The following is a 27837-nucleotide window of genomic DNA, read 5'->3' on the forward strand; positions in this document are numbered from 1 at the left end:
AGATTGAACCACTATTCCCAAACTTGGCGGGCAGGTTGGAGTCCCAAGAGAAAAACCAAAAATGAAGTTATGATTTTTTTCCAAGGACAGAAAGAATGTTTGCAATGGGCGAGCTGGTTTTCATGTAAGGAACTTCAGGGATGGTCCCAGATGCATCTTTGAAATCGTCATGGAGAAAGCAGGATCAGTATCTTACAAGGTCAAAGGTCAGAGTAAAACCTTAAAGGAGCACTTGGACCATTTCAGAACCAGGGACTCTCTGCCCGAGCAGCCCCCACCACTGGTCATGGAGATAGCTGCTGCCAGTGCCAGCCCTCTGCTCGAAGCTGACCCCGTGTTGGCTCTTCTGGCTAGTCAGATATGGATTTGGAGATGTAGGTTGTAGAAGTGAACCTCCAGGCTAAAGTGAAACTTGATGAGGAACCCACATCGATAACCCCGTCATTCTCTCTCTGAGAAAAAAGGTCCCCTGCTTGGTTTACATTGCCTAACTCAGCCCTACCTTCAATGGACCTCCAATCGAGCACCAAGTGACCATGAGCACATCCTCATAGCGGGGGTGCTGGGAAAAATGTATGTTTCTAACATGGACTTAAGGAGAGAGGGATGTTATAATGACTACAAAGGACAAGTTGACCTCCCAATGGTCTTCTTGGTCTATGAGCTGCCTTACTGAGCAAGTGAAGGCCCTTCCAGTGGGAAGCATACTGTTATTTACCTGGACTGGAGTTGTAGGTCCCGAGGTGCAGATTACCTGAATGTAAGCCATGGAAGTGGCCCTTTTCTTAGGTGCACCATAAAGGATGTTGATGATAGGAAACTAGCATTTTGCTAAATTACTAGAGAAAGGTTGAAACTTTGTAGAATTATTGTCTTGTATAGACTTCAGGACAAAACAAAGTGCACATAGACTGTAGATGAAAATGTTCAATGGTTGGGGTCACCTTCTGTTATCCAAACTCACTCTCTGACTAATGTTAACCAGTTTGTGCAAGTGTTTTGGGCACTGATGTGACGTACCTGTAACCTGTGGGTTGCCATGGCCTTGCTGACACCAGATATTCTCCCCATATGGTGTGTCACTGTGCTTCAGTGTTTTGCAGCTTACTAGATGCTTTGCCCATTTCTCAGCCTTCTCACTGATTACCGGGTTCAGGGTTAATGGTCCAGCTCCATGCTTAGTTCGATATTCATTTAGAGATTCCAGCAACTGAGAGGCAAAACTTCCTGAACCTTCACCTGAAAGAAAGAGATCTCATTGATGCACTGTTACAGAAATTGCAGAGTCTGTAGAATGAGGGAACTCATCCTTAAGCAACTCAACATCTCTCGGTATCTCTCTTGGAAACATGACTGTATTTGTTGGCTACCAACTAGCAATCCCCTGAAGTAATAGCCTACTCGATGTAGATTTGTCAGCCCTCCACCTTCCACCTTTTATAAACGTGAGCTTATCCAAGACTCTGCTGCCTTTTTCCATATATTCCAACTCATACCAAGTCCCATTCACCTCTATGCTCACTGAGCTTTGTTTTTCCTGGTCTGGCAAAGACTCAATTCTAAACTTCTCATCCTTGTTACAGTGGTTAAGCACTGCTGCCTCACAGCTCCAAGGATCTGGTTCAATTTCCAGCTTGGGTCACTGTCTATATGGATTTTGCACGTTCTCCCTGTGTCTGCATGCGTTTCGTCCGGGTGCTCTGGTTTCCTCCACAGTCCGAAAGACGTGCTGGCTAGGTGGATTAGCCATGCTAAATTCTCCCTCAGTGTACCCGAGCAGGTGCTGGAGTATGGAGATTAGGGGATTTTCACAGTAACTTCATTGCAGTGTTTATGTAAGCCTACTTGTGACGAATAAATAAACTTTTAATAACCGTTTTTTAATAAATCCCTCCAGGGTCTCACCTCCTATTCTTCTTTATTTCTTCCTTCAGGGAATGTTGGTGTCACTGGCAAGGCCAACATTTATTGCCCATCCCCAATTGCTCTTGAGAAAATGTTGATGAGCCATCTTCTGGAACTGCTGCAGTTCCTGTGATGAGTAATACAACTGAGTGGCTTACTATACTATTTTACAGGGTAGTTAAGAGTTAATCACATTGCTGTGGGTCTGCAGTCTCATATAGACTAGATCCAGTAGGACAGCAGGTTTCCTTCCATTTAGAAACAGATGGATTTTGCAGCAATCTATTAGTTCCATGGACATCATTTTTTTTTTCCCCTTTCTCCTCCTTTGAGATGTTCCTTAAAACCTAAATAAGATTTTACTCAACAATCCTAATGTGGCTTAGTGTCAAATTTTGCTGGATAACACTATTGTGAAATTCTTTGGAAGTTTGTCTACATTTAAAGTGGGAAATAAATCAGATTGCTATTTTTTGTACGTGCGCAAGTTTTACACAGGATGCAACATTTACAGCAAGGTGTTGTTGGAGCCAGATTTGGAAATCACGGTGATGTAGAGATGCTGCCCACTTTAATGTCAGGACCCGATTATCATTTTTTATTACCCACCTGACAGCGAACAAGATTGGTCTCTGCCAAGTTGGAAAGATCAGAGCTTGTTTAGTGTGAAGGGGTGGGCAGATAGGACAAAGACCAGCAATCAGGAATAAGGGAAAGATCAGAGTTTTGGAGGGGGTGGCTGGAATATTTGCATATCTCTTACCCACAGGTATAAAAGTGCTCATAGAAACATAAAACAGGAATAGGCTATTCGGCCCTTCGAGCTTGTTCTGCATGACCAAGTTGGGGCGCATTGCTGAATTTTTCAAATTTTGAAAGCCCTTACTGATTCCCACAGGTTGTGAGTGTGGTTATTTACCTCAGTGTTTGTAGGCTATTATAATGAGGAAGGTCAGCATGATACTGCAAAAAATAGCACTATCAGTGTACCTGCACGGTTATCCATGTGACTGTACCCTTACATGGCCATGTGATAGCCCCCTTTATGACCATATGAATGTATCTTAAAGACTATGTGACTGCATCCTGAAGATGAATGTGATCGTTCCTGTACTGCCATGTGGCTCCACCCTGAATGGCCAAGTGGTGACATCTTGTGGGGCTGATGGTCATTCTTTCACAGTCATATAACCTATGCTGGACTGGACTCTTCCCAAATATAACAGTTCTTCCTGGCTGGGTGGAGGGAAGTGTCGTAGAACTTGAGGAAGCCTTTATCTTGAAATGACAACTTGTGACACGGTATGTGGACTCTGGAGCAAGGCACTCACACTAGATACATCTCTTGTGTTAGAGTTATCAGCTGTCCCTGTATTTATTTTTAGGAGGGGGGTCATCACATGACCTCCAACTGCTCAGTCACTGTGCTCCCAGAATTGCTTAACCAACATGTCAATCCTTGAGGAGTACCACCATCCCAATTAGAGACCAAGCAGACTGACCCTTAGCCGAGTGGATGAACTCTGACGATATCTCAAAAAGCATTAATGTGAAGCAATTATTTTTCGCACTCCAATGAATTTTCTCCAGTGTTGCTCACAGCAGTGTCTGGGAAATGGATCCTTAGTTCCTGAAGTATCCAGAACAGCCATGGAGGGTTGGCAGCACTATTCTCATGTGACTACCTATCAGTGGTTTGCTACATGAGAACCCACCCCCCCCCCCCCCCGCCCAATTTAGACCCCAGAAACTTCAGTGTTATTGAATGGGATTTCCTGTTTGGGAAAGTGGTGATGTAGTGGTACTGCTGGAGTAATAATCCAGGGACTTGGCCCCAGAAACCCAGGTTTGAATCCCACCATGGCTGATGGTGGAATTTGAATTTAATGAGAAAATCTGTAAAGTCGAATGATGACCATGAAAGGATTGTTCTAAAAACCAATTTGGTTCACTTTATTACTGTTTTTACCTGATCCACAGCAACCCTTAAATCCAAAAGGAGTGAAGCTGCCCATTCCACCTGGCACTGTTCAAGTCCTCACATACTTTAAAAAAGTATCTGGATGTGCACTTGGCATATCATAATATTCAAGTCTATGGGCCAAGTCCTGGTAAATAAGGTTAGGTGAGAGATCAGGTGTTTCTTGTGTGTTGGTGCAGACTCCATGAGCCAAAAGGCAGTGTATGATTCTATGATATTAACATTGGGAGAGCTGTCTCACAGATCAGCGGCTCTGTAACACTACTACTGACCTCCACCATGCCAAATGAGTTAGATTTCAAACAGATCTAGCAACTCAAGACTGGGAAGCTATGAGGTGCAGAGGGCCATCAGCACTAGGCATACTCCAATCACATGGTAACCTCAGGGCTTGGCATATTCCCCACTTTACCATTACCAGCAAACCGGAGGTTAGCCCTGGTTCAATGAATAGTATAGGTGGGCATGCCAAGAGCAGCATCACATGTACCAAAAGCTAGGTAAAGCTAAAACACAGGACTACTTATGTCAAACAGCATAACCAGCAATCCCACAATCAATGGATCAGATCTAAGCTCTGCAGTCTTTCTACATCCGCCCATGGTAGTGGACAATTAAACAATTCATTAGAAGGAATGTTCCACATATATCCCCATCCTCATTGATGGGAAACCCAGCACATCAGTGCAACATATAAAGCTGAAACATTTTCAAAAATCTTCAGCCAGATGTGCCTAGTGGATGATCCATCTTGGACTTTTCTGGACGTCCCTGGTATCACAGATGCCAGTTTTCAGCCAGTTCACTTTAGTCCAAGTGATATCAAGAAATGGCTAAAGGCATTGCACACTGCAATGTCTATGGGCTCTGACAATACTACAACAATAATACTTAAGATTTATAATCCAGAACTGGCTGCTCCCCTATCCAAGCTGTTCCAGTAAAGCTACAACACTGGCATGTACCCACCAAATTGGAAAATTGTCCAATATATCCTGTACACAAAAAGCAGGACAAATCCAACCAGCCAGTTACCACCTCTTCAGTCCATTCTTCATCATCAGTAAAGTGATGGAAGGGGTCATCAATCATACTATTAAGTGGCACTTGCTTAGCAATAGAAGGTTCACTGGGCTGATCCTAGATATGGCAAAATTTTCTTATAAGGAAATGTTGAGTTGGTTCGATCGATACTCATTGAAGTTTAGAAGAATGAGAGATGACCTTTTTTGAGACATATAAAATTCTCAGGGAGCTTGACAGGGTAGATACTGAGAAGTTTTTCACTTTGTGGGAGAGTCTAGGACCAGAGAGCACAATCTCAGAGTAAGGATCACTACAGACTTTGTTCAAACATGGACAAATGAGCTGAACACCAGACATGAGGTAAGAGTAACTGCCCTTGACTCCAAAGCTGCTTTTGGCCAAAGGTAGCATCAAGGAGCTCAAGCAAAACTGAAGTCAGGGTGAAAACTGTCCTTTGTTTGGAGTCATACTTAGCTGAAAAAAAGATGGTTGTGGTCATTGGAGATTAGTCAGCTCAGCTCAAGGACATCATTATAGGATTTTCTCAAGGTGCTGTCCTAAGCCCAACCTTCTTCAGCTGCGACATCAATGACATTCCTTTCATCAAAAGATCAGTAATGGGGATGTTCGCTGATGATTGCACAATGGTTACAGCATTCACCATAACTCAGATAGTGAAGCAGTCCATATCCAACATGACCTGGACAATATCAGGCTTGGACTGACAAACGGCAGTAACATTTGTGCCACACAGGTGCCATTTGACCATGTCCACTTCCAACAAGAGAGAATCTAAGCATTGCCCTTTGATGTTCAATGGCATCACCATCACTGAATCCTCCATAATCAACATCCTGAAGATTACCTTTGGCCAGAAACTGAACTGAACTAGCCATACAGATGCTGTGGCAACAAAAGCATGTCAGAGGCTAGAAATCCTGCAGCATCAGCTCATTTTCTGACTCCCCAAAGCCTGTCCAACCTGTATGGCACAAGTCATGAGTGTGATGGAATATTTTCTCATTGCCTAGATGAATGCAGTTCCAACAACACTCAAGAAGCTCATTACCATCCAGGACAAAGCAGCCACTTGATTGCTTCCACAAACATTCACTCCCTACCTCATTGGTCCACAGTGGCAACAGTCTGTAAGATCTACAAGAGGCGCTGCAGGAACTCACCAAGGTTCCTTAGGTAGCACCTTCCAAACCCATGACTGTTACCATCTAGAAGGTCAGAAGCATGGGAAAAAAATTGAAAACTCCCCTGCAAGCCACTCATGATCCTGACTTGAAAGTATATTAAAAAGTCTGACAACACCAGGTTTTAGTCCAACTGATTTATTTGATAATAGACTCACAAGCTTTCAGGTTAGTCCCTTCATCAGGTGAATGGAGAGTTCTGGCCTCAGACAGAGCATATAAAGCACAGACAGTTTAGAGATTACTGATTAGAATGCGAATCCTTACACCTAACCTGCTGTTCAAGACCTGAAGTGGCTGACAATGTGAGTGGAAGGAGCACTGATCACAGGTTACAGAGATGTGTATTGTCTCCAGACAGTACAGTAAGTGAGGTTTTGCAAACCCAGGCAAGTCACGGGGGTTACAGATAGTGCGACATGAACCCAAGATCCCTGTTGAGACCGTCCTCATGTGTGCGGAACTTGGCTATCAGTCACAGAGTCGCTGAACAGAGACTGATAGCCAAGTTCCGCACACATGAGGACGGTCTCAACAGGGATCTTGGGTTCATGTCGCACTATCTGTAACCCCCGTGACTTGCCTGGGTTTGCAAAACCTCACTTACTGTACTGTCTGGAGACATTACACATCTCTGTAACCTGTGATCAGTGCTCCTTCCACTCACATTGTCAGCCACTTCAGGTCTTGAACAGCAGGTTAGGTGTAAGGATTCGCATTCTAATCAGTAATCTCTAAACTGTCTGTGCTTTATATGCTCTGTCTGAGGCCAGAACTCTCCATTCACCTGACGAAGGGACTAACCCGAAAGCTAGTGAGTATATTATCAAATAAATCGGTTGGACTAAAACCTGGTGTTGTCAGACTTTTTACCGTGTTTACGCCAGTCCAATGCCGGCATACCCACATCTTGAAAATATATCCCAGTTCCTTCACTGTCATTGGGTCAAAATCCCAGAACACCCTGGGATTGCAGAGCACTGTGGATGTACTTACACCGCATGGCTGGCAGCAATTAAAGAAGGCAGCTCAACACCACCTTCTGAAGAGCAATAATGCATGGGCAATGAATGCTGGCCTAGCCAGCGAAGCTCACATCCTGTGAAATAAAAAAAAACTCTAATCTTGGCAAATTTCCTGGCATCATCTAACATATAAATATTTATCTACATTTAATTATTTGTGAATATGGTGATTTATGGTATGGTTACAGGAGAAATACTCAGGGCAACCTTTCTTCTCCAAGGGGATTGTTTTATTAGGTCAAGATTATTTAAGAACTGTGAGTGTTTCTCAGATAACAGAATCCATACCTGGCACTCTGCTCGTTCCTGAAGTTTTGTTGCTCTCTCCTTGTGCTGACCCACCTGCGCTCTCCTTCACCTTGCTGCCGACAGGCAGGACATTTTTGGCAAAGTAGCCTGGGTTGGTGATGTTTCCCGCTGGGTCAAACTGAGCCACCACAATGGTGAGACCTTTGCCATCAGATGCCAGGCCAACTCCAATCTCCTTGGATTCTTTCCAAACCAACTGTGTGAAATGACCTGTAGAGGAACAACAATCAGGCAATTTACAAAGAGTACAGGCTCCACAACTTCTTCATTCAGTAATGTTCATGAGTTGTATCTTCCATAGAACCCACGTCTTACGGGACGGAGCTGCCTTTTTGGTGGAGGATAGGGACAATTTTGGATTGCGAATCTGATTTTAAGAATAGTGAACCTTCCAGTTGTGCTTACTGGAATGTGATTAATCAAGAGTCCACCCCTGGGCTTACTGACCAATAAAGGAGGCTTGCCAGGCTTGTCAGAGGAAAGATTTCTGTTTAAATGGACCATGGCCTGATGCAGAGAAGCTCACCAGCACTTCCAGTTTTAGATTATGGCACACACAAAAACGCTGATGGAACCCAGGAGGGCTGCACCTCCCCAATCTCCCAGTCTTTCACTCTTACCGGGAGGTCCAGCTGAAGGTTGACAATGGAGCTGCTCCCTTGCTACTCTGAAGGCTGACAATAGGGAAGTACAGCTGAAGGTGGATGAAGTATTCGACATGTGAAGTGATTTCCAAGGAGCTGGCAATCACATTTCATGTAACGATTGCACTCTGACTGAAGGAGCATTTTACACAGCAACATCTAATCTGACTATTGAGTCATAGAATCCCTACAGTGCAAATGGAGGCCGTTCAGCCCATTGAGTCTGCACCAACTCTCTGACACAGCATCTTACCCAGTCAACCATTCCACCTTATCCTTGTATAACCATGGCTAATCCATCAAACCCACACATCTTTGGTCTATGGGAGGAAACCAAAGCACTCTGAGAAAACCCACGTAGACACGGGGAGAATATGCAAACTCCACACAGAAAGTCACCCAAAGCAGGAATTGAATCTGGATCCCTGATGGCAGCAGTGCTAACCGTTGAACTGCCGTGCTGCATATCTGGAGAAGAAGCACGGAAACATTAAAAAAAAGGAGCAGGAATAAGCCATTCGGCCCTTCAAGCATGCTCTGCCATTGAACATGATCATGGCTGGCCATTTATCTCAACACCCAGCATTCTCCCTAACAGAAAATTAGTTCTTCAGTGTATCTGATCAAAGTCTTTCTATTTGTAAGTTACAATGAAGAAGCACCTGTACTTTTTCCACCTTCTCTTAACTGCTGTGTTGTGATATAATACAGAACTGCTCCCCTGTTGGGATAGGGGATAACTAAGTGCAAAATCTCTCACAGTTGGCCATTTGATGGTTTTAATTGACTTCTTGACGCAGCCAAGGCGTTTCGTGACTCCACTCACAACCCATGCTTGACAAAGATGGAAAGAGGCAGGAATGCATCTAAATACTGGTCAAATGGTATTTTTTGTAATTTTCTGTTCCTCTAAACTGGGAAAATTCTGTCTCCCTCCCATATCCATCCCTCACAATTATGCTGGTTAGTTCAAATGTCCAGTTAGAAACTTCACCCAAACACAAAACAATATTAAAATGTTCTTGTGTATTGTACATGAACAGCATAAAGTTTTGTCACTAAGGTTACCAGAGGGCATCATCAGTCAAAACAAAATGAGGAAATCAATGAAGTAATTGGGTAATAAAACTTCTCCCCATTCCCTCCCCATCTCCATCTCTTCCACTCCCCATGTCCTTCTTCATCTCATCCCATTCCCTACTTGTACCTCATCCCATCAACTCCCCATCTCCTCCCTATTCCTCATCTTCTCCCAACCCCATCCCCACCCCCTCCCTGTCCTTACCCATCCCCTACTTTCCCCACTCCAACATCATCCTCTCTCCACTCCATCCCCATGTGATCCCCTCGCAACCCCCTTCCATACCTACATCCCTTTAATCTCCACATCCCTATTATCACTGCATCCCCACCTCACTGTGCTCATTGTTCCCTGGTTTCTGTACTAGGGGATTTTCACAATAACTTCATTGCAGTGTTAATGTAAACCTTCTTGTGACACTAATAAATAAACTTAAAAACTTAATGAGGATCCATCCATGGCTGCAATAATTGGACTAGGATCACCTTTTCAGACTTACTGCTGTTCCTTTCCTCAATAGACCCAGAACCAATTATACATTGGATTATTGAAAATAAAATTACCACAATTCTTCTGAAATCCAGGAGAAGAGAAATTGTAATGTTTGATTTCATCATACCAGGAATCAGCAACTTCCTGCCCTGTGAAAATTGAAATATTGACAGAAACAGAAAGGCAATTAGTCTCTTCAAAATATAATTGAAGGGAAAGCCATTAGAAAGCTGGATTGTGTTCTGAGGAGTTCCCCTGAGGTCTAACAACATTATTGGCTTTGCTGCTTTACAGTTCATTTGGAGCTAGTTAATTTGTCTTGGAAACGTAGAAGATAGGAGCAGGAAGAGGCCATTTGACCCTTCGAGCCTGCTCCACCATTCATTACGATCATGGCTGATCATCCAGCTCAATAGCCTAATCCTGCTTTTTCCCCATAACCTTTGATTCCATTCGCTCCAAGTATAGAAACATAGAATCATGGTGCAGCTTCTCTAGGATGGCTGCAACAGAACCTGTCGTTTGCCCTTGGCACTCACTCACTCTGTAGAGTGGAGCTCCTGCAGAAGCCTACCCTAAACATGTAATCGACCTCCATTTGGGCAAATGTCAGAGTCAGACATATAATTGGGGTCACATGTTTGGAAGGTGCTGTCAAACAATCCTTAACAAGTTGCTGCGGTGCATCTTGTAGCTAATGCACACCACTCCACTGTATGTTGGTGATGGAGGGTGTGAATGTTTAAGTTGATGGGGTGAGGATGAGGTGCACATCAAATGGTCTTGAGAAGGTGGTGGTAGGCTGCTTTCTTAAACCGCTGCAGTCTGAGTGGTGTAGGTACACATGCTGCACTGTTAGGGCGGAAGTGCTAGGATTCTGACCCAGTGACAGCAATATGGTTCTAAATTACAATAGTGGGTGGCTTGGAAGGAAACTGGCAGGTGATGGTCTTCCTATGGATCTACTGCCATTGTCCTTCTCAGTATTAGATGTCATGGATTTAAAAGGAAGAATGAATATTTATGGAGCCTCCTCTCTGGTTAGTTGATTAATTGTCCAGCAACATTCCCGACTAGATGTGCTGTGACTGTTGAGTTTTGGTCTGACCTGCTGGTCTGAGATCATCAAGCTCCGTCTGTCACGTGCTGCTTCCACTGTTCAGACTGTATATAACCTTGTGTCATAGTTTCACCATAGTTAATACCTTGTTTTTAGGTATGCTTGGTGCTGCTCCTGACATGCTGTCCTACACTCCTCATTGAACCAGAGTTGATCCTTTGGCTTGATGATAATAGTGGAGAGAGGGAGATGGTGGGTCATGAGATTACTGATTGTGGTTGAATACAATTATCCTGCTGCTGATGACCTGCATCACCTCATGGATGTCCAGTTTTAAGTTGCTAGATTTGCTCTGAACATTGGAGCAGCATCACACAACTCAGTAGGGCAAGGGTGGGGTAATAGTGGTGTGTCTTCAATGTGAATATAAGAATATGAGAACAGGTTACTGGCTATCATGAATGCAAATGGAAAAATCCTTCATGCAAACATGCAAAGAATAAAAGAGTGGTCAAAGGAAGGGTGAAACTGATTATGGAAAAAAGAAGTACTCCTTTTGGAGGCAGAGGACCTGGCTGATTTACTAAATGAGTACTTGGAACTTGTCTTTGCCAGAGAATGTAGCAATAAAGGAGGAGGTAATAGCAATATTGGGCAGGGTGAAATGGATAATGAAGGTCTACTTTAAAGGTTAACTGTCCTCAATATAGAAAAGTCATGTGGTCTGGATGTGATGCTTCCCAAGTTATAGAGGGAAGTAATGATAAAATTTGTGGAAGCTTTGGCCACATTCTACCAATCCTTAGATATGGGAATGATGCCAGAAGACTGGAGGATTGCAAATTATACACCCCTCTTTAGAAAATGGTTTGTTGGAAATAACTCCAGTAACTACATCCTTGTCAGCCTAACACTGGTATCAGAGAATCGTTTAGAGTCAATCAAGTTTTTACCCCAAAATTGGGTGGACACTTAGTTGGGTGGGAAATTAAATGTTTAAATGCAAAAATCCCTCCCTCAACCCACCCACTTGCAATTTTATGCAGGACAGGGAGTGGGTGACATGTCCGCTCCAAGGAGGCATATTGGAAAATTAAATACTGCAATGAAACTGCTTTCTTCATATTTAACCATCATTTTAAATTCAACTCTGGCTGGTTGAGTTTTCCAGGCCTCAGGAAAACCAACTGAAAAAGTGAGAAAAATGACTAGTGGTGTGTCTCAGGGGTCAGTGCTGAGACCCTTGTTATTTATTATCTATATAAATGATTTGGATGTGAATGTACAAGGCATGGTTTGTTTGCAGATGGAACTAAATTAGGAGGTATTACTGATAGTGAAGAAGATTGTCACAAATTACAGGTGGATCTTGATCAGTACAGGAAGTCAGCCGAGTATTGGCAAATGGATTTCCATAGGGATAAGTATGAGGTGTTGCATTTTAAAAAGTCAAACCACGATAAGACTTATATACTGAATGGTAGGGCCCTGGGGCATATTGAGAAACAGAGGGACCTTGGAGTACAAGTACATAGTTTATTGAAAGGTAGACAGGGTGGTGAAGAATGCGTTTAGCACACTGGCCTTCATCAGCCGGGGCTTTGGGTGTAGGAGTTATAGCTGTATAAGTCGTTGGTGAGGCCGCACTTGGAGTATTGTGTACAGTTTTGGTCACCCTGTTGTAGGAAAGACATTGATAAACTGGAAAGAGTGCAAAGAAGATTTACAAGGAAGTTGCCAGGACGAGTGGGCATGAGTTATTGGAAGGTTGGCCAGGATAGGACTTTATTCCTTGGAATGTAGGAGAATGACGGGTGACCTTATTGAAGTATATAAAATCATGCATAGAAAGGATGGTTGCATGTAGTTTTTTTTTCCCAGGGAAGAGGAATTGAAAACTAAAGGGCATAGGTTTAAGGTGAGAGGGGAAAGATTTGAAAGGGACCTGAGGGGCAACATCTTCACGCAAGTGGGTGGTGCTTATATGGAACGAGATGCCAGAGAAAGTGGTTGAGGCAGGTACAATAGCAACATTTAAAGAGCATTTGGATAGGTACATGGATGGGAAAGGATTAGAAGAATATGGGCCAAATGTGAGCAATTGACATTAACTGGGAAGTAACCATTTGGATCGAGAATCAATCAAGAACATAGAACTCATAAGGGCCCAATGAAGGTGATTCCTGTTTCCTTCTGAATTCTTCATTGGAAGGATTGATAATTGAAGTTATTGTGCACAAACTTCTGACTTTATTTAATTTTCCATCAACAGAGACTGATGTGATTTTTAAGCAGCATTTTTTTGCTGCTTAAAAAAGAGCAGCAAGAAAGATCAGTGGAGACAATAGCTGAAATTGAAGTAAACTTGTTCTGTAACTGGGACATATTTCAATATGGAATGGTGAGAATATGGAATGAAAAAAGGATAATGCTTAAAGAATTAAGATGAATAAGTTGGGAAGAGGCCTGTGTGGTACATAAATATGGCTAATAACTTGTTGGGCTGAATGGCATATTTCTGCATTGTACATTCTTTGGAAGACTGTGTTTAGCAGGCACTAGTGATGAGCAGTGGAGGATGGATTTTGGGGGAGCGTCCCAACCTTTACTTAAAGCCTCAAAGTCACCTGTCTGAAACAGGTGTTAGACTCCTTAAATATCACTAATTAGTGGTTTGATGCTTGTTTATGGGCCAAATGTGACATCAGGTCACAGAAACCTGTACCACCCATGTTCTGCTCAGTTTTTCTGCATTCACCTCAGCTGCTGAAAAAGATAAGCTTAATTATATTTACTTAAGTTACAGTGGAGTCCAGAACAAGGGCACACAATTTTAAAATTACTCTCTTAGCATTCCTTATTGATCTTCTCCACTTTACTGCTTGCTGTTTGCTAATTTTTGGATTGGTGTGTGGCATGAGCCCATTATATCTAAGAGCAATGACATCTCTCTGAGAGTGGTGATCACAGGGGATAGGTTCAGGGTTGCTGGCCAACACCTTCAATGAACTTGACCTGAATATATGGTTAGGAACTGGTCCAATGATTGACCTGAAACAGTGGGTGGGATGTTCTGACCTTGCTCGCCACAAAACTGGAAAATCCCACCCAAGGTCAACAGAATTTCGCATGGTCCACCCTCACCCACTACAACTTGTGTGGCTGGCAGGATGGGAAAACTCTGTCCTTTAACTCTGTTTCATGCACTAAGTCATCCAGTTCCCTTTGCAGCTCAGAGCTCTGCAGTCTCTCACCATTTAAGAACATAAGAACATAAGAAATAGGAGCAGGAGTAGGCCATCTAGCCCTTCGAGCCTGCCCCGCCATTCAATAAGATCATGGCTGATCTGTCGTAGCTCAGTTCCACATTCCCGTGGAGGGGATTAAGGGTTATGGGGAGAGGGCGGGAATGTGGAACTGAGCCACGACAGATCAGCCATGATCTTATTGAATGGCGGGGCAGGCTCGAAGGGCTAGATGGCCTACTCCTGCTCCTATTTCTTATGTTCTTATGTTCTTAAATGGTGAGAGACTGCAGAGCTCTGAGCTGCAAAGGGAACTGGATGACTTAGTGCATGAAACAGTTAAAGGACAGAGTTTTCCCATCCTGCCAGCCACACAAGTTGTAGTGGGTGAGGGTGGACCATGCGAAATTCTGTTGACCTTGGGTGGGATTTTCCAGTTTTGTGGCGAGCAAGGTCAGAACATCCCACCCACTGTTTCAGGTCAATCATTGGACCAGTTCCTAACCATATATTCAGGTCAAGTTCATTGAAGGTGTTGGCCAGCAACCCTGAACCTATCCCCTGTGATCACCACTCTCAGAGAGATGTCATTGCTCTTAGATATAATGGGCTCATGCCACACACCAATCCAAAAATTAGCAAACAGCAAGCAGTAAAGTGGAGAAGATCAATAAGGAATGCAGAATATGCTTTGCTTTTTCTTCTTCCTACCAAATGAACAATTTCACATTTTCCCACGTTGTACTCCACTTTCTAGATCTTTGCCACTAACTTAACCTGTCTATATATTTTTGTATCCTCTTGTTCACAACTTACCTCCCTACCTATTTTTGCGTCATCAGCAAATTTGGCACCCGTCCCATCTATCCCTTCCTCCAAGTGATTTATATGAATTATAGACATTTTAGATCCCAGCATAATCCCTGTGGCACACCACTTGTTGCATCTTGCCAACCTGAAGAAAACCCATTATCTGAACTCTGTGTCCTGTTAATTAGCTAATCTTCCATCCATGCCAGTATGTTAACCCCTATACAATAAGCTTTTATTTTCAGCAATAACCTTTGATGTGGTACATTATCAAAAACCTTATGGAAATCTAAATACAGTACATCTATTGGTTCCCCTTTATCCTCAGCATATGTGACTTCTGCAAAAAAATCCAATAAGTCGGTTAAACATGATTTTCCTTTCACTAACCATGTTGAAACTCCCTGATTATCTTGAATTTCATCCAACTGCTGTGCTTTATCTTCTTTAATAATAGCTTCTAACATTTTCCCTAAGACAGACGTGAAGCTAACTGGCTGGTAGTTTCCCACTTTCTATCTCCCTTCTTTTTTGAATAGAGTCATAGCATCTTCTATCTTTCAATCTAATAGGACTTTTTTTCAAATCTAGGGAGTTTTAGAAAATTAAAATCAATGTATCAACTATCTCACTAGCCACTTCTTTTAAGACAATGAAGTCCATTAGAACCTGGGAGCCCAAGTTCCAGAACTATTTTATTATGATAGTTCATGAGTCGAAGGCCCAATAAAATGTTATGCAAGGAACAAAGAACAAAAAAGGCAAATTGAGTAAATGTCCTGGATTTACTTGCAGGCAGAGAAAAATCAGCAGGAGTTTCAGTTGGTTGAATTAAGGACAGGCCAAAGTACACGCTAGCTGTGGAAGGAACAAACTTGATGGGGTTATCTTGTGATATCCAGACTTAGTATATATCTGCCGACTGATGTTAATCAATGTGTCAGTGTTTCAGGCTGTGATGTGACGTACCTGTAACCTGCGGGCTTCCATGGCCTTGCTGACACCAGATGTTCTCCCCATAAGGTGTGTCACTGTGCTGCAATGTTCTGGAGCTTACCAGATGCTTTGCCCACTTCTCAGCCTTCTCGCTGATTATCGGGTTCAGAGTTAACGGTCCAGCTCCATGCTTTGCCCGATATTCATTCAGAGATTTCAGCAGCTGCGTAGTAAAACTTCCAGAACCTTCACCCGAAAGAAAGAGATCTTAGTAAAATTACTGTTACTCAGAACTGGATAGCCTGTCAAGTGAGGGATCTCAAACTGAGGCAGCACAACATCTCTTTCTCTGTCTGGGAAATGTGGGCATGTCTAGAGTTCTATCTTTACAATGAAATTCTTTAGCGAAACTCTGAAATTCCCTCTCTAAACATCTCCACGTTAACTTTCTCTCCTGCTTTCAGATGCTCCATAACACCTAACAAACTTTTGGTCACCTGCCCTAATATCTCGCTGCACTAACTTTTGTAAAATTTCATTGAAAATGCTCCTGTAAAGTACTTTGGGACATTTTACTACTTTAAAGAATGACTGAATGGCTGAATGACCTCCTTTTGCACTCTATGATTCTGTGAACTACCAACTTGACAGGATGTGCTATTATTTCCCTGACAGGTACTGTAGAATAAAACATTAACTTTAATAAAAGTACCTGAGCATTTGCGTAAGGACCTATGTCACAATGATGCCTTTCACTGAGAGATGACTAAGAAGAATTTTAGAGAGTAGCCTGAGTTATATCATGACCTTACTTAGTATTTGTAAATAGTTAATATGTAAATAAATGTGTTTTCAACAAAAGTCCATTTCCCCCAGCCAAGTCCCTGGTAAAGTAAGAAGCTGACGAATCTCAAGATAAGACCATGATAACAGTTGGACGCAGCTGTGACTACACCCACAGGGAAACAGTAGAAAATGACAGGAAAACCTGCAATCCCAGCAACAATGCAGCTCAGTGGTTGAAGAACTTTGCAGCCAATCCAGTAAACACACTGGAAATGACAAAATAATGCATCAATCCAGCGACTAGCAAGATAAGCAGTGTGGGGAAAAATAACAAATAAGGTTGAGAAATAGCTACTATCTTTTCCCTATCAGAATAATTCCAAAATATTGAGGGTGCCAGACAGGCTAATCAGTGCTATAATTGACAAAGTAAGAAGTCTCACAACACCAGGTTAAAGTCCAACCAAGACTTCTTACTGTGTTTACCCCAGTCCAATGCCGGCATCTCCACATAATTGACAAAGCCATTTTGTCACAGTGCTTCAAATCTTGCTAGTAAAGAGAAAATAGATCAAGGCCAGAATCTTATCACCTCACTGCAGCGGAAGTGTGGCATGAATGGCAGATAAAATCACACTCCAAATTAGCACTTTGCTACCTGCTGCTGGGAGCGTAGCAGAAGATGTGCTAGCCAGACAGAAGATGAACAAAGAGATAGCATCCTATGAGGATGTCATTGGAGCTTTTGACTCATACTTCATTCTTTTTAAAAATAGTGTCATTGAGAGGGTGAAATTTCCTAAGAAGTTGTTCAATTTGTGAATTGTAACACTGAAAGTATAACAAGACAGCAATCAGTGAAATGTCCTGAAAAGGAGCCAACAGCCATTTTCCAATGTTCCCACTGTGGCAGGAAGAAGATCAACAAACAGGCTGGAACAATAGATGGCCTGCCCAAATTGTGCAGTGCCGTGGCTGTGGCTGGTTAGGTCATTTTAAAATGGCATGCATTCCAATAAGTCTGTGTTTATCAGACAAAAGGAGAAATCTGCTAAAGGAACTCTCATTCAGGAAATTGAAGACTGTGACAACCAGGAAATCATCTTTCAATGAGGAATAAAGGTATGGAAAAAAAAACAGCATTGGCTGTTGACACTGAAGCAAATGGGCATCTGATCAAATTCAAGCTAAACACAGGACCTGATGGCTCAGTGTGTTCAGATAGTTTCATGACTGAATAAAGTGACACTACAATTCTATTCAACTCCAAGGATATTGTAGATCTTTCACTTCTCTTTGGGAAAAGTTGCACAAGAATGGTGGTGACCACCTGCAAGATGATGTTCTAGACGTTAATTTGCTCTTTATTGGAAAGAGTGGAAGAGAATGAAGCCACTGCAGAGGCAAATTATCTGTTGGTGACCTTAATCTTTGATTCCACTGCCAGTGATTGTGAAGTCTTTGTTGTCTCTTTTGAGGCGAATCATTGTTTTGTTGAAGAAGGTAATAACGAAGTGAATTTATCTGCTTCTTCTACTAGGCCCGCTGATGTCATGCAACAATAACTGCAAGCATCCAGCAAAAACCTAGCCAGGGAGAATGAGACGCTTAACTCCAAATTGGATCAAACCAAGAGTGAAAATTTAGAAGTTATTGATCTGTACAAGTGTAGGGTGGAGCCCACACTTGGAGGCATGGAAAAGCTCAAACTCTCCTTCAGTGAAGAAGCAATGGTCCAAATTAAAGATCTTCAACAGTTGAAGAGTACCATCGAAAAAGTCGAGCATCAAGTGAAGCTTGAAAATATTAAAATTAAGCAGAGATGGAGAGGTCTAACTACCTAAAGGAAAAAGATGTACGACAAAGCCAGCTATTAGCAGTCACACTGCATTACCAAACTGCAGATAGATTTACACACCCAAAATGGTGCAACCAAGGATAGTGAGTATATTCTAATACAGGAGTGTAAAAATGCTGTACTGCATAAGGAAATGGACACAGAATCAGATGAAAGAATTGGCTAGAGCCCCAAAAGCTGTATCTGTTTAAGAAGAGCAAAAGAGACAATCTGGGGGAATTACAAGCCTGTAAGCCTTACATCAGTGGGGGGGAAGCTATTACAGAAGATTCTTCGGGACAAGATGTACTCACATCTAGAACAGAATAGGCTTTTTTGTAATATGCAGCATGGTTTTGTGTAGGGGAGGTTGTGTCTCACAAACTTGATTGAGTTCTTTGATGAAGTGTAAGAAAAATTGACCAAAGCAGGGCAGTGGATGTTGCATGCATGAACTTTAGTAAAGCCTTCGATAAGGTTCCTCATGGCAGGCAGATACAGAAGGTAAAGTCATTTGGAATTTGAGGTGAGCTGGTAAGGTGGATACAAAACTGGCTTGGGCATAGAAAGCAGAGAGTAGCATTGGGAGAGTGCTTTTCTAACTGGAGGTCTGTGACCAGCGGTGTTTCACAAAGATCAGTGCTGGGGCCTCTGTTGTTTGTAATATATATAAATAATGTGGAGGAAAATGTAGGTGGCCTGATTAATAAATTTGCAGATGATACAAAAATTGGGGGAGGATTGCCGGAGGATATAAATCAGCTGGAGACCTGGACTGAAAGATGACAGATGGAACGTAATCCGGACAGATATGAGGTGTTGGGATTTGGAAGGTCTATTGCAGAAGGGAAGTATACAGTAAGTGGTAGAGTCCTTAGAAATATTAACATACAGAGGGATCTAGGTGTTCCCTGAAGGTGGCAACTCAGCTGAACAAGGTGGTCAAGAAGGTGTAAGCATGCTGGCTTTCATTGGTTGGGATGTTGAGTATAGGAATTGGAAAATCATGTTGCAGTTGATAAGACTTTGCTTTGGCCACATTTGGAGTTTTTGTGTACAATTCTGGTCACCACACTACAGGAAGGATGTTGATGCATTGGAAAGGGTGCACAAGAGATTTACCAGGATGTTAGAGAGCCATAGAAGTTTACAGCATGGAAACAGGCCCTTTGCTCCAACTTGTCCATTCCGCCCTTTTTTTGAAAACCCCTAAATTAATCCCAATTGCCCTCAGTTGGCCCATATCCCTCTATACCCATCGTACCCATGTAACTATCTAAATGCTTTTTAAAAGATAAAATTGTACCCACTTCTACTACTATCTCTGCAGCTTGTTCCAGATACTCACTACCCTTTGTGTGAAAAAATTGCCCCTCTGGACACTTTTGTATCTCTCCCCTCTCATTTTAAACCAATGCCCTCTAGTTTTAGACTCCCCTACCTTTGGAAAAAGATTTGACTATCTAGCTGATCTGTGCCCCTCATTATTTTGTAGACCTCTATAAGATCATCCCTCAGCCTCCTATGCTCCAGAGAAAATAGTCCCAGTTTATCAGCCTCTCCTTATAACTCAATCCATCAAGTCCAGGTAGCATCCTAGTAAACCTTGTCTGCACTCTTTCTTGTTTAATAAGATCCTTTCTATAATAAGGTGACCAGAATTGCACACAATATCTCAAGTTTGGCCACACCAATGTCTTGTACAACTTCAACAATACATTCCAACTCCTGCACTCAATGTTCTGATCGCTGAAACCAAGCGTGCCAAATGCCCCCTTCACCACTCTGTCCACCTATGACTCCGCTTTCAAGGAGCTATGAACACGTACCTCTATATCTTTGTTCTGTAACTCTTCCCAATGCCCTACCATTAACCGAGTAAGTCGTGCCCTGATTCAATCTACCAAAATGCATCACCTCGCATTTGTTTAAATTAAACTCCATCTGCCACTCGTCAGCCCACTGGCCTAATTGATCAAGGTTCTGCTGCAATTCTTCACTATCCGCTACGCCAGCAATCTTGGTGTCATCTGCAAACTTACTAACCATGCCTCCTATATTCTCATCCAAATCATTAATATAAATGACAAATAACAGTGGACCCAGCACTGATCCCTGAGACACACCACTGGTCACAGGCCTCCAGTGTGAAAAACAACTCTCTACAACCACCCTCAGGCTCTATCAAGAAGCCAATTTTGTATCCATTTAGACATCTCATCCTGGATCCCGTGAGATTTAACCTTATGCAACAACCTTCCATGCGGTACCTTATCAAAGGCCTGGTTTGGAGGATACGAAATATGAAGAAAGGTTGAACAAACTTGGATTGTTTTCATTCGAGATGAAGGGGGTGGGGGAGATGGTACCTGATAGAGATTTTGACAGGCTCGGATAGAGTGGATAGTCAGAGTCTTTTTCATAGGGTCGAAGGGTCAATTACTCAGAGACATAGGTTGAAAGTGGGAGGGGGAAAGTTTAAAGGGGCAAGTTTTTTACACAGAGGTTGGTGAATGTGGAGGAAGTGGTGGAAGCAGATTCTATAATAACCTTCAAGAGGCATTTGGATAGATACATGAGTAGCATGGATTGGAGGGATATGGACCACACAGAGGCAAGAAAATATTAGATTAGAGAGGCATCTTTGTCGGCACAGACTTGCTGAAGGGTCTGTTCCTGTGCTGTTTTTTGACCTGTAGAAACATGGTTCACTGTCCCATAGCAACCATTGGTGACACTTACCAAGAGCAGGATTCAGGTAGAGTATGAAATGCCGAAATACCTGATCCTAAGGCCGCTATCTTATGAACTTGTCTCACCGGTTGATCGGCGTGGCGAGCTGGTAAGATAGGGCAAGAGGTAAAAAATCAAGATCGTGCCCTGGACAGTACCAGATGTGATGGCTTTGCCAGTGAGACTGGAGACCATTGAAGTCCCCTGGGTGGTTAGGGACAGGGCTGGGCAGTGCCTGTCTGCTACTGCCCACCTAGCACTACTCAGTGGGCACCTTGGCAGTGTCAGGGTAGTGCCAGTGGGGCAGAGATTGAGGGGTGGGAGTGAGGGAGTGCAGCCTGAGAAGGGGTAGAGCCATGACAGATGACAGATAGGGGTGTGGAGAGTTCTGTAGGGGAGGGAGAGAATTCTGCAGGGTGAGGATTGATGGGTGAGAGTGGTGATTGGGGGGAGGCGATGTCTGCGGTGGTGATGGGATAGGGTGGGTGAAACTCTGCAGGGCTGGAAATTGCCGGGTTGGGGGGGGGGAAGTGGGATGGGGGGAGATTGGCACAGGGAGTGATCGGCAGTGAACCCCGATGTCCATGAGGGCTGGGGTTGCGGCAGAGATCCCTCACTACACTGGGAGATCGAGGCGCCTGCACAATGGCACCCCTAGAGCTCAGCAGTCAGCTTTACCAGATTAAGCTCCACCCCTCTTACTGGTGAGAATGGCATCTGGATTCTTTTTCTTTATTATGTGCTGTAAGGTTGTGACTGGAAGATTGGCCAAATAATTGGTGCAATTTTCTCCTGTTTTTACACTCATTCAGCACTTCGAATTTTTTTCATAAAATTCCACCCTAAATGTTATGACATATGGGCTTTATTTAAATGTTGTCAGTTCATTTTCCACCTGAAACAGTTGTGAAGGAGCAATGTGACTGCTGGCAGGTGAAAATGATGACATGGCCCTGGACCACAAGGGTTTTCGGTTGGGACTTCGGGAAGCAGAGTCTGGGGAACAGTCTGCTCCTTCTGGTTTCCTCATGAGAAAGTTTCAGACTTACTCAACTTGACCATGTATCTACTATTTGCTGACCACTGCCTGTCTCATGGAAAAAGGCCCCGCCATGGACTCTCCATTCAGACCCTGGATAAACTGTAACAGGGTCCTGTTGATGTAATAGGACTTGGTTTACAACATTTATAAACCTTCCACCTATTTCTGGTGGTTACCTCATCAGGCATCAAGTGACTGGATTGCAAGCAGGTTAATAGCTGGCTTTTTTAAAATTCAGTAAGAAGTCTGACAACATCAGGTTTAAGTCCAACCGATTTATTTGATAGTAAGCTCGCAAGCTTTTGGGGTTTGCCCCTTCGTCAGGCGAATGGAGAGTTCTTACTGTGTTTACCCCAGTCCAACGCCAGCATCTCCACATCACTTTTTTAAATTGCCAATGCCCAGTTTCCGATGGATGAGGACAGTTAAACTCTAATTCATTGCCCTCATTCCTCTTTCAGAAAACAAAATTTAGACAATGAGACCCAGATTGTTTCTGGTACATCTGGTATCTTAACACTCTGCCATTCAGTATCACTCTCCTTCACCACACTACAGGAAGCATATGTTGTCAGAGGGAATGCAGCTCAGGTTTACCAGAATGAAATGGGGCTGAAGTGTTGTACAATAAGGAGAGGCTGCAGACTGTTTTGTCTTGTATTTGAGATCCAGATGGGATTTCTTTAAGCTACCATAAACTGTTAGTCATAAAAACAGTTCTTGTATATTTACAGATCAGTTACAACTCTGCACAAAGTTGTACTACTGTTTTCCACCAGATTTCAGTTACTAAATCACGCAACATTGCATCATCAGCATACAGACTGGTTTTATGTTCCCTTGACTTCAGAAGATTAAGGGCTGGTCTAATCTATGGCTTAAGAATGATTGATTGAGTTGATGGGGTAAATGGAGAGAAATAATTTCCTGTGGTGTGAGAGAGCAGCATAAGGGGACATAACCTTAAGATAAAGCTGGGCCATTCAATGGTGATGTCATTTCTTCACACAGTGGATAGTGGAAATCCAATAAAGAACTCAGGCAGGATAGTTTTAGTAAAACAGCCCAGATTGGCAATGTTACCGGCTGGACATACTTTACCATAATATGCCATGCTGACTCCGATCTCCCTGGAGCTCCTTCAAACTGGTTGTGAAACCTGCAGGGCAACAACAGTAGGATTTACAAAGGGCACTGTGCACAGGTGATAATGATACTCCCCATATGTTCGCCAACTAATTTCATATTTGTTGCAAAATGTTTTCACCAGTTCCTCCTCTCTTTACTTTCAGTGCCACTCTTTCTGAGTAATTGTATCAACAGCTACATTAAATTCCGAGCACGCAACACTAAGTCAGAGTGCTGGGAGGGTGGTTAATACTGTTCTTTAAGTTTTGCAAGTTCTGCAAACAATCCAAACTTTCTGAATGGGTGTGTAATTGGCAAATGAATTTCAATGGAGGCAATTTGTGCATCTTGGTAGGTAGAATAAGCAGCCCACATATTTCTAGAGAAACAGATGGATCTAGGTTTTCAGATATACCAATCACTAAAAGTAGCAACACAGATTAATAAGGCTATAAAAAGCAAACAAAGCGCCACAGTTCATTTATAGAGGAATAGAATTGAATGGTAAAGAGATTATACAAAACTTGAATAAAACCATTGTTATTACACTTGGAATACTGTGCATCATATTACAAAAATAATATAGAGGCAAAAAGAGGGAAAAATGCAAAAAATTTTACATGAACGATACCAGAAATTAGATAATGAACGGAACTCTTCGCTCTCATCCGTGCCCACTCTGTTGCAAGTGAGAATTTGGTGTTCCAGCTCAAACTGCACTCACTTTCAGGAGCACTGGAGAATAGCAGCTGCAAGCAAGGATGGAGGCTTTGGGCATGTATCAATCATTAAACAAGGTCTGTAGAAAATTTGAGTCTGGGCATTGAACTAATATCGATCTTTAAAATTATGGACAGGTTTGATAAGGTCGAAGTAGAAAACATGTTTCTATTTATGGGGGAGACCAGAAATCCTGTAAAGTTAAGGAGAGACAGCCGGATTAGGCAGGAGCTTAGGGATACAGACTGGGATAGGCTGTTGGAGGGCAATTCCACATTAGGTATGTGGGAGTCTTTCAAGGGAAAACTGAAATGGGTGCAAGAAAGGCATGTGCCGGTTAGGAGGAAGGATGGGAAAGGTAGGATTAGAGAGCCGTGGATTACTAGAGATATTGAGGACCTGGTCAGGAAGAAACGAGAGGCGTATGTTAGGTCTAAGCAACTGGGAACGGAGAGAGCGTTGGAGGAGTACAGAGAGAGTAGGAGGGATCTCAAAAGGGGAGTTAGGAGGGCAAAAAGGGGGCATGAAATGGCTTTGGCAGATAGGATTAAGGAAAATCCAAAGGCGTTTTACTCCTATGTTAGGAACAAAAGGGTGGCTAGGGGAAAAATCGGTCCCCTCAGGGACAGAGGAGGGAAATTGTGCTTAGAGTCTGACGGAATGGGGGAGATCCTGAATGAATACTTTGCGTCAGTATTCACGAAGGAGAGGGGCTTGATGTCTGGTACGGTCTTTGAGGGAGCTTCAGACCAATTGAAGGAACTATCGATTACGAGGGAAGAAGTGTTAGGGCTTTTAGGTAGCATTAAAACTGATAAATCTCTGGACCCTGATAGAACATAGAACATTACAGCGCAGAACAGGCCCTTCGGCCCACGATGTTGCGCCGACCAATTAAAAAAGCAATGACCCTCTAACCTAAACCAATCCCTTTCCATCCATAAACCTATCCACGGATCTCTTAAACGCCCCCAAACTAGGCGCATCTACAACTGCAGCAGGCAGGGCATTCCAATCCCTCACCACCCTCTGGGTAAAGAACCTGCCTCTGACATCTGTCCTATATCTACCACCCCTTAATTTAAAGCTATGCCCCCTCGTGCTAGCTTTCTCCATCCGAGGAAAAAGGCTATCACTGTCCACCCTATCTAAACCTCTAATCACCTTATATGTTTCAATAAGGTCCCCTCTTTGCCGCCTTCTTTCTAACGAAAACAACCCCAAATCCCTCAGTCTCTCCTCATAGGACCTTCCCTCCATACCAGGCAACATCCTGGTAAACCTCCTCTGCACCCTTTCCAACGCTTCCACATCCTTCCTATAATGTGGGGACCAGAACTGCACACAATACTCCAAGTGCGGACGCACCAGAGTTTTGTACAGTTGCAACATGACGTTGCGGCTCCTAAATTCAATCCCCCTACCAATAAACGCCAAGACACCGTATGCCTTCCTAACTACCTTATCTACTTGATTCCCAACTTTCAGGGATCTATGTACACATACACCTAGATCCCTCTGTTCATCCACACTATTCAGAGTCCTACCGTTAGCCCTATACTCTACACATCTGTTATCCCTGCCAAAGTGAAGTACCTCACACTTTTCCGCATTAAACTCCATCTCTCACCTCTCGGCCCAGCTCTGCAACTTATCCAAGTCTCTCTGTAAACTATGACACCCCTCTTCACTATAGACCACTCCTCCGACTTTGGTGTCATCAGCAAATTTACTGATCCACCAGCTATACCCTCATCCAGATCATTTATAAAAATTACAAACAGCCCCAAAAACAGATCCCTGAGGCACACCACTTGTAACCGAACTCCATGACGAATACTTTCCATCAACCACCACCCTCTGTCTCCTATCTGCTAGCCAATTCCTGATCCAATTAACTAAATCACCCCCAATCCCATACATCTGCATTTTCTGCAGAAGCCTTCCATGGTGAACCTTATCAAACGCCTTATTAAAGTCCATATATACCACGTCAACTGCCTTACCCCCATCCACCTCTTTGGTCACTTTCTCAAAAAACTCAATCAGGTTAGTAAGGCACGACCTACCCTTCACAAAACCATGCTGACTATCTCCAATCAATTCATTACTCTCTAAATAACTATAAATCCTATCCCTAATAATTTTTTCTAAAACTTTGCCCACAACAGAAGTAAGACTCACCGGTCTATAATTCCCGGGGAAGTCTCTGTTCCCCTTCTTAAACAATGGGACAACATTCGCTATCCTCCAATCCTCTGGCACTATACCTGTGACCAATGACGACCTGAAGATCAGAGCCAGAGGCTCTGCAATCGCCTTTCTTGCCTCCCAGAGAATTCTAGGGTAAATCCTGTCTGGCCCAGGGGACTTATCTATTTTCAAACCCCCAAGAATATCTAGCACATCCTCCTTATCAACTGCATTGATGGCATTTATCCTAGGCTGCTTAGGGAGGCGAGAGATGAAATTGCTGGGCCTCTGACGCAAATCTTTGTCTCTTCTTTGGACACAGGTGAGGCCCCAGAGGACTGGAGGATAGTGAACGTGGTACCGTTGTTTAAAAAGGGTAGGAGGGATAACCCAGGTAACTATAGGCCGGTGAGTTTGACGTCAGTGGTAGGCAAGTTGATGCAGAGGATTCTTAGGGATAGGATGTATGAGCACTTAGAGCGTTGTGATCTGATTAAGGATACGCAGCATGGCTTTGTAAAGGGGAAATCTTGCCTTATGAATCTGGTAGAATTTTTTGAGGAGGTGACAAAAATGGTTGACGAAGGACAAGCCGTTGATGTTGTCTATATGGATTTCAGTAAGGTGTTTGACTAAGTCCCTCATGGTAGGTTCGTAGAAAAGATTAAGGCTCATGGGATACAAGGCCAGGTATCTAGATGGGTTGAGAACTGGCTTGCTAAAAGGAGACAGAGAGTAGTAGTGGAGGGGTCCTTTTCTGGCTGGAGGTCTGTCACTAGTGGTGTGCTGCAGGGCTCAGTACTGGGACTTCTTCTCTTTGTAGTATATACAAATGACTTGGAAGAGGGAGTAAGTGGTGTGATCAGCAAATTTGCAGATGATGCTAAGATGGCTGGATTGGCAGGCAGTGAGGAGCAGTGTCTGGCAATACAACGGGATATTGATAGGCTGGTATATTGGGCAGATATATGGCAAATGGAGTTTAATCCGGATAAATGTGAGGTGATGCATTTTGGCCGGAATAATGTAGGGGGGAGTTATATGATAAAGGGTAAGCCAATAAAGAGTATAGAAACGCAGCGAGACCTGGGGGTGCAAGTGCACAAGTCTTTGAAGGTGGCAGTACAAGTGGAGAAGGTTGTGAAGAAAGCCTATGGTATGTTAGCCTTTATAGGAAGGGGTATAGAATATAAGAGCTGGAGTCTAATGTTGCAGTTGTACAGAACGTTGGTTAGGCTGCATTTAGAGTACTGCGTCCAGTTCTGGTCGCCTTACTACTGGAAGGACGTGGAGACTCCGGAGTGAGTGCAGAGGAGGTTTACCAGGATGTTGCCTGGTATGGAAGGACTAGGTTATGAGGAAAGATTAAGCAAATTGGGGCTGTTTTCCCTTGAAAGACGGCGACTGAGGGGGGATCTAATAGAAGTATATAAGATTATGAAGGGTATAGATAGAGTAAACAGAGGTAAGCTATTTCCTATGTTAGAGACACACAGTACAAGGGGCCACGGGCTTAAGGTGAGGGGGGAGAGGTGTAACACAGATACTAGAGGGAGGTTTTTCACACAGAGGGTATTGGGGGTATGGAATGCTCTGCCAAGCAAGGTGGTGGAGGCAGGCATGCTGGAGTTGTTTAAGAGTAACTTAGACAGGCACATGAGTGGGTTGGAGATGGGAGGATA

General features: G+C 43.3%; 1 protein-coding gene across 1 annotated transcript in view; it reads right to left on the reverse strand.

The window, feature by feature from the left end:
* glipr2 (GLI pathogenesis-related 2) overlaps positions 1-27837 on the reverse strand; it is a 125685-nt gene that overhangs the window by 89008 nt on the left and 8840 nt on the right. Inside the window, exons 2-6 of the mRNA XM_080211799.1 lie at positions 23216-23273; positions 15750-15962; positions 9737-9814; positions 7428-7658; positions 1021-1239 (exon numbers count right to left, since the gene is read on the reverse strand). Of these exons, the coding sequence (XP_080067925.1) occupies positions 1021-1239; positions 7428-7658; positions 9737-9814; positions 15750-15962; positions 23216-23228 (754 nt within the window). The 5' untranslated portion in view covers positions 23229-23273. The remainder of the gene's footprint in view (positions 1-1020; positions 1240-7427; positions 7659-9736; positions 9815-15749; positions 15963-23215; positions 23274-27837) is intronic.

The sequence above is a fragment of the Carcharhinus amblyrhynchos genome, chromosome 25 (genome assembly GCF_965287045.1).
Source record: "Carcharhinus amblyrhynchos chromosome 25, sCarAmb.v2.hapA, whole genome shotgun sequence".
NCBI lineage: Eukaryota > Metazoa > Chordata > Chondrichthyes > Carcharhiniformes > Carcharhinidae > Carcharhinus > Carcharhinus amblyrhynchos.